This window comes from Oncorhynchus kisutch, linkage group LG13, assembly GCF_002021735.2.
Source record: "Oncorhynchus kisutch isolate 150728-3 linkage group LG13, Okis_V2, whole genome shotgun sequence".
Lineage (NCBI taxonomy): Eukaryota > Metazoa > Chordata > Actinopteri > Salmoniformes > Salmonidae > Oncorhynchus > Oncorhynchus kisutch.
Window position 1 is genome coordinate 50,436,966 of NC_034186.2, and position 7,787 is coordinate 50,444,752.

Below are 7,787 nucleotides of genomic sequence, written 5' to 3' on the forward strand. Positions count from 1 at the left end.
CACTAGGGCAGGGTATTTAAGTCTCCATGCAGTATGTCCACTAATTCCAATATATCCATGACATTCATGATTTTCTTATGTGTCTGAGGGTGATAGTTTGTAGTGTGATTTCCTTTACGGTCCATAGAGGTATTTAAGACCGTATTAAAATCTCCCACCATAATAGTAAAGTCTAGTGTTGCTTGTAGAGTTGATAAATTCTTATATATATTTTCAAAGAAGCTTGGATCATCACTATTTAGACTGTATAGGTTGATAAGACATATCTGTTTATTGTACAATAACATATTTAAAATAATCCATCTACCTTGATGATCTGTTTGGACAATTTGCATGTTTGGATCAAAATGACTGTTAATTAATACCATCACCCCTTTTGAATTTCTTTGCCCACGGGATAAATATATTTTGCCCCCCCAGTCCATTTTTCACCAAACTTCATCTAAAATTGTTGAATGAGTTCCCTGTAAACAATAGATATTATATTCCTTCTCTTTTAGCCAGGTAAATACTGATAGTCGTTTCTTATTATCTGCTTAGCCATTGCAATTATGACTGGCTATACTTATTTCATCACTTACCATAATGAGACACAACTTCATCAAAATATATGTTTGTAAACGTACCATTAAAAAGTAACATGATGATTGAGTGTCTATATAGCTGTACCATGATATTTGCATTGCTACTAAGTAAATCTCCAATTGTTCCCCACTATTACACCAACTAAAAGCCCTCCTCATCCTGAGTGGTGCTGTCATCCCAATGCCCGGCAGACCACCCCCGGATCCCATAGCCCTCAATATAGGATCATACATAAATACATTAGACGTATAATTCATTTTAAAAATGTAGTTCCCCATGATAGGACAATAAATAAATGAAATGTATATATGTATATATGCTGCTATATATATGTGCTGTATATATATATATGCTGTTCCACCATGATAGGACAATAAATAAATAAATAAAATGAACAATTCATTATAAAAAGTATATCCAGCATCTGAACAACATTGAAAGCTCTCTCACAACCCCTGCTCACAGCAATACATTGGTTCTGAGATATGCAACCATTTCCTTTCTCACTCAATGCCACACTTTCCCAAAACCAAAAAACACACACCACACCATCCACACATACTGTGCCTTCTGTTTACTGAGTTTTTATCTTCACTATGTTGAATTAGTGCTTTTGTGTTCCAATTAGTTATATTTGAAGATATATAGAAAAGCTATATGTTTTGTTGTATCATTACAATCCATAACCAGGCTAGAAATGTGTGTTTCATTATGTTCCTCATCTATAAGAACTTTGTAATTTTTTAAATAGCCATGGAGTAGTCTTTGTGTCTCTGAACAACCGGTTATCAATATATAGTTTATCGACGAGAACTACTCGTTTCCATTTTAATCTATTTTCCTTGAAAATTGGATACAGAACTTTACGCCATCCTGAAATTTCCTTCAGGAACTGGTCATTCATGCAAATTTCTGTGCCAGAAAGTCTTTTACCCAGGCTTTTAACCATTATTTTATCTTTAAAGAAAGCTAATTTGGCAACGATTGGGCGTTCATACCTCTGCCCTCTCTGTCCGAAGCGGTGCACATGTTCGAGTTTGATTTAGTCGATAGCTTCGCGTGGAATCTGAAGTGCTGTAAGAAGGAACTCTCTAACTACAGATTCAGAAACTTTTCATTCTTTCTCTTGAATACCTGTAAGTACCAGATTCTCTCTCATGGATCTAGTCGGATCTAGTCTGTATGTCAAGTAAGGCTTCTCTCAGAACGGTGTTCTCCTTTTTAAGTTAATTCACTTCAGTTTCAATCTTATTGACTGTCCCTTTTAGCTTGTTTGCGTCTTTCTCCAATTTCGAAGCTTTTTCATCACTCATCTCGAGGCTTGCCTTCATCTCTTTTATAACCTTATTGACTAGTTCAAATATACCCAGTTTATCATTTATTGATTTTAACAGATCGGTTTCGACCTTTCCCATTCCCGGTGGTGAAAATATTAAATAATCTGTGTCTGTAGAAGAGTCACGTTTTCGTTTTGAAATAGGTTCCCCCCGAACCAAGACTGTAACTACCAATTGGATACCACAAAATTGGGGAGAAAAAGGGGTTACTGTAACGGTATTCGTCGTCTGAAGAAGAGGAATCATCGGACCAAAGCGCAGCGTGGTAAGAGTTCATGCTTGTTTTATTAAAACTGAACACTATAACAAAAATAAACAAGAGAATAACCAAAACAGTCCTGTAAGGTGAAAACACTAAACAGAAATTAACTACCCACAAAAACCCTGTGGGAAAAAGCTACCTAAGTATGGTTCCCAATCAGAGACAACATAGACAGCTGTCCCTGATTGAGAACCATACCCGGTCAAAAACAAAGAAATACAAAAACGTAGAAAAAGGAACATAGACTGCCCACCAAATCACATTAACAGGTGTGCCTTGTTAAAAGTTAATTTGTGTAATTTATTTCCTTATTTTTTTCATTTTATTTATATTTTTTCTATCACACTAACTATCACACCCTGACCTTAGGCCTTTTTATGTCTCTATTTTGGTTTGGTTAGTGTGATAGAAAAAATATAAATAAAATGAAAAAAAGAAGGAAATAAATTACACAAATTAACTTTTAACAAGGCACACCTGTTAATTGAAAGACATTCCAGGTCATGAAGCTGGTTGAGAGAATTCCAAGAATGTGCAAAGCTGTCATGAAGACAAAGGGTGGCTACTTTGAAGAATTTGTTTAACACTTTTTTTGGTTACTACATGATTCCATGTGTTATTTCATAGTTTTGATGTCTTCAATATTATTCTACAATGTAGAAAATTAAGAATCTACACCACCGTTCAAAACCTTGCCTTTTAAAATAATATATATATATATATATATATATATAAAATAATTAATTAATTAAATACAGTAATATGAGATCTGTATATGAAACATTTAGCAGATGCGTAGATCCTGAGCGACTAAGTGCATTCATATTAAGACAGCTTGGTGAGACAACCACATATCACAGTCAAATGTACAGTATACAAATATTCCATTCCACTGAAACAATGGATATACAGAACCTTCAGAAAGTGTTCATACCCCTTGACTTATTCCACATTTTGTTGTGTTACAGCTTGACTAAAAAAAGTATCTTTTTTTTTCTCCAAATCTCACCAATCTACATACAATACCCCATAGTGAGAAAGTAAAAACAGGTTTTTAGAAATGTTTTCAAATGTATTGAAAATAAAATACAGAAATGTCTCATTTACATAAGTATTCAAACCCCTGAGTCAATACTTTGTAGAAGCACCTTTGGTGATTACAGCTGAGTCTTTCTCGGTAAGTCTCTAAGAGTTTTCCACACCTGGATTGTAAAATATTTGCCCATTATATATTTTCTAAATTCTTCAAGCTCTGTCAAATTGGTTGTTGGTCATTGCTAGACAACCATTTTCAAGTCTTGCCATAGATTTATAAGTAGATTTAAGTCAAAACTGTAACTCGGCCACTCAGGAACATTCACTGTCTTCTTGGTAAGCAACCCCAGTGTAGATTTGAATTAATCTCCCAGTGTATTGTGGAAAGCAGACTGAACCAGGTTTTCCTCTAGGATTTTGCCTGTGCTTAGCTCCATTACATGTCTTTTTTATCCTGAAAAACTCCCCAGTCCTTAACGATTACAAGCATACACATAACATGATGCAGCCACCACTATGCTTGCAAATATGGAGAGTGGTACTAATGTGTTGTATTGGATTTGCCCCAAACAAACACTTTGTATTCTTGACAAAACGTGAATTGCTTCACAAAATCTTGGCAGTATTACTTTAGTGCCTTGTTGCAAACAGGATGCATGTTGTGGAATATTTTTATTCTGTACAGGCTTCATTATTTTTACTATGTCATTTAGGATAGTATTGTGGAGTAACTACAATGTTGTTGATCCATTTTCTGTTTTCTGCTGTCACAGCCATTTAACTCTGTAACTGTTTTAAAGTCACCATTGGCCTCATGGTAAAATCCCTGAGCCATTTCCTTCCTCTCCGGCAACTGAGTTAGGAAGGACGCCTGTAACTTTGTAGTGACTGTGTGTTGAAACACTATCCAAAGTGTAATTAAGAACTTCACCATGCTCAAAGGGATATTCAATGTCTGCTTTTTTTTACCCATCTACCAGTAGGTGCCCTTCTTTGCAAGGCATCAGGAAATCCTCCCTGGTCTTTGTTGTTGAATCTGTGTTTGAAATTCACTGCTCAATTGAGGGACCTTACAGATAATTGTTTGAGTGGAGTACAGAGATGAGGTAGTCATTCAAAAATAATGTTAAACACTATTATTGCACATAGAGTGAGTCCATGCAACTTATTATGTGGCTTGTTAAGCCAATTTATAACCCCTGAACGTATTTTGGCTTGCCATAACAAAGGGGTTGAATACTTATTGACTCAAGACATTTCAGCTTTTCATGTTTTATTCATTTGTAAAAATGTCTAAAAACATAATACCACTTTGGCATTATGGGGTATTGTGTGTAGGCCTGTGAAAGAAAAAAAAAATGGAAAAAGGTATAGCGTTTTGCAAAAAAATTATAATCTGAGAACAGTAATATTTTACACACACACGAAGGTACCATAAATCATAATTTCTGATGAAAAACCACAAATGTGAAAAATATGTTGAAAATAAACTCTTCTTATACTCCCCACAGCAATGAAGTGTGTGAGATATATTTGCATTTTGGCGTGGCCACAAGTTTGAGACAATGGGAATCTGTGGTCTGTGCATGTGAAATACAAAAACAAACGCACACTCTTTTGTCATGGTGTAAGACTGCCACATGTCAGCCAAACCTTGTCCAGCTAGCTGAGAACAACCAGATGCAGGGTTTATGGAGCTCCCAATCCACCCAACACATAGACCATTGGAACCCCTGGAACAAAGGAAACATACTCCCTGTTCCTCAGCCAGTATTCTACTACAATTTTAACAGATGTCTATAAAGAGTGCCCGAGTTTACTAATACAACTTTGTCACATTTTGTTATGGTAATAAATGCAGTTATAGGCCTAATGTTTATACAAGATTATACTAATGCTGCTTTGATCATTTAATTCTAATAGCCCGACAACTTGTTGTTCAATTTAGAATACAAGGTGCAGGGGGAAATACGTAGGCCAATGGTAAAATAGAAAATGGCCCTTAAATGTTTTATTATGGGAACCAAAAAGGAAACATATGGGTAACCTATGTTAACACATAGAGCTAATGTCACCCCCGCCTCAACAGGGTTAAAAAGTCCTCAATGAACATCCTGCTCCACCCCTTGTCAAAAGAAAAAGGGACTAAAAGAACAAACGCCAGTTTGAGATCTGTAAAACATTTGTTCTCTCAAAGTTGAGATTTCCTCTGTCAACTCCCAGAGTGCCGATTCTCGAAACATATTTTTCCTGGCTAGTAGTGGAAATATAAACAGTCGTTTACACATCATATCAGTGGCAATATAGGCTACTAAGATATACACCATGCATGTCAGTGGTGTGCATTTGTTGTTTTGCCTTCTCCTCCTCGGGCAATCCACATTCCAACAGACCTCATCTGAGAAAAAGGGCGGAAAGAAAGGTAGGACACATATTTTATCTCTATGTGGAAAGATTTTTTTTTTTTTAAACAAATGCTCAATATGTTTGAGTCAATGTTAATTTATCATTTACTTTGGGTAGAAGTTGAGCACAATACTGCTCAACCATAAACCATCCTCCTTGGTACAGTTCTAGTTGTAAAACTTTGTTGATTCTTCTCCAATTTCTTCAACATAGATGCTGAAAATAATGCTGCCATTGAGGAGCTGAAGAAACAGATTGATAACATAGTGCTGGAGTTGAATCTATTGAAAGAGCAGCAAGCCTTGCAATCAGGTAAGGGATATGTTACTGTTGATATTGAAATTGTACTCTAATCTCAGTGAAGCATAGTGAAAATGCAAGTCACAAGTGATCTGGTTGTCCAAGTATATTGTGGTGCCCTGAAGCGATCTGAGAGACCACTTCACATGACAGGGAGCACCTGTGCCCTGCAACAGGGAATGTATTGCATTGGTCAAGGTAAGTTGTTGAGTCTGCATTCAATTTGGGGTGTTGCCTTAACATGAATATTTAATGTACTAACATGTTATGTTCAAACAGTTGGTCTAGATTATAAAGTAATGCAATAAAGTATGCATGTATTGATATGAACAGTGCCTTCAGAAAGTATTCATACCCCTTGACTAGTTCCACGTTTTGTTGTGTTACAGCCTGAATTTGTTTGTTTGTTCTCATCCATCTTTCTACAATACTCCATAATGACAAAATGAAAACATGTTGTTTTTAGAGATCCAATCACATTTATTGAAAATGAAATACAGGCATATCTCATTTACATCAGTATTCATACTTCCGTTCATCAGCTCCGGAGGTCTATGTAGACCGGCATTTTAAAGCGCCACTGAACTGGATTCATTACCACCAACCCCGAACTGTCTTGTCTCATTACGCACACCTGGTTCCCATTCCCCCTGATTAGTATGTGTATATATGTGCCCTCTGTTCCCCATTGTCCTTGTCGGTTATTGTTACCATGTCCGTTGGTCTTGTGAGCACCTGTTCTGTTGTTATGTGTTATTGTGCACTTGTTTTCCGAGTCTCGTCCCGTGTATTATTTAGAGGTTTACACCACCTTGGAGTGAGAAAATTAAACCCCCTATTATGTCAATTCAGGCTGTAACACAACAAAATGTAGAACAAGTCAAGGGGTGTGAATACTTTCTGAAGGCACTGTATGGCAGTACAATACATATGAATAGTTCTGAGAGCCACAGTCTCTGCCATTATCTTGTATTTTAATCAAATGTTTTCTGTGACGATGTTGGATATTGGGCTGTAAAAATAATCCAACTTTGATATAAATGTTCTTCCAGTTTGCCTGAAAGGCATCAAGATTATTGGCAAGTGTTTCCTGGCCGACGCCGCTAAGAAGATCTACCACACAGCCTACGATGACTGCATTGCTAAAGGGGGCACAATCAGCACCCCTTTGACAGGGGACGACAACGATCAGCTTGCTGACTATGTCCGCCGGAGCATCGGCCCTGAGGAACACATATGGCTGGGCATCAATGACATGGTGACCGAGGGGGAATGGCTCGACCAGGCGGGCACCAACCTGCGCTTTAAGAACTGGGAGACTGACATTACCAACCAACCAGACGGTGGACGTACCCACAACTGTGCCATCCTTTCCACCACTGCCAATGGAAAGTGGTTTGATGAGAGCTGTCGTGCTGAGAAGGCATCTGTCTGCGAGTTCAATATCGTCTGAGAGCCAACTGCTTTTGTTCTGTTGTATCAGTCTTAACACCTACACTATATGGAAATATAATGCATGCACAATAATCTTTGTAATATCTGTATTATAACCTGTCTCAGCACTGAAATGTGGAACCAACATGATTAAAAGTAACCTATACTACACACAAAAAATCCACTGCTGCAAGGTATGCTGCACTGTTTATACATGAATATTTTGTGTGTTTTATTAGGATCCCCAATGGGGACAGCTAGTCTTACTGGGGTCTGACAAAAAAACGAAAAAGACATTACAGAAAAAATACTTTACAATTTACATGCAAATATTAACATGTAGTGTGCGTTTGCGTCTATCATTTACACATACATGTCAGTATATACACAACAAGTAGGTCACATGGGGGATAGGCGTTGTGTGGCGA

General features: G+C 37.1%; 1 protein-coding gene across 1 annotated transcript; it reads left to right on the forward strand.

Moving 5' to 3' along the window:
* The first annotated feature begins 5,370 nt into the window (after positions 1-5,370).
* clec3ba (C-type lectin domain family 3, member Ba) lies at positions 5,371-7,572 on the forward strand. Its single transcript, XM_020497506.2, has 3 exons — positions 5,371-5,641; positions 5,839-5,937; positions 6,978-7,572. The coding sequence occupies exons 1-3, from the start codon at positions 5,545-5,547 to the stop codon at positions 7,376-7,378; spliced, it is 597 nt and encodes a 198-aa protein (XP_020353095.1). The 5' UTR covers positions 5,371-5,544; the 3' UTR covers positions 7,379-7,572.
* Positions 7,573-7,787: the final 215 nt, after the last annotated feature.

What these genes read in the sequence shown, in the direction of transcription:
- clec3ba (XM_020497506.2), top strand. Translation starts at nt 5,545, where the DNA reads ATGCATGTCAGTGGTGTGCATTTGTTGTTTTGCCTTCTCCTCCTCGGG. An exon ending in GAAAAAGGGCGGAAAGAAAG is followed by an intron (nt 5,642 to 5,838) that starts GTAGGACACATA and finishes TCTTCAACATAG; the next exon opens with ATGCTGAAAATAATGCTGCC. An exon ending in GCAGCAAGCCTTGCAATCAG is followed by an intron (nt 5,938 to 6,977) that starts GTAAGGGATATG and finishes ATGTTCTTCCAG; the next exon opens with TTTGCCTGAAAGGCATCAAG.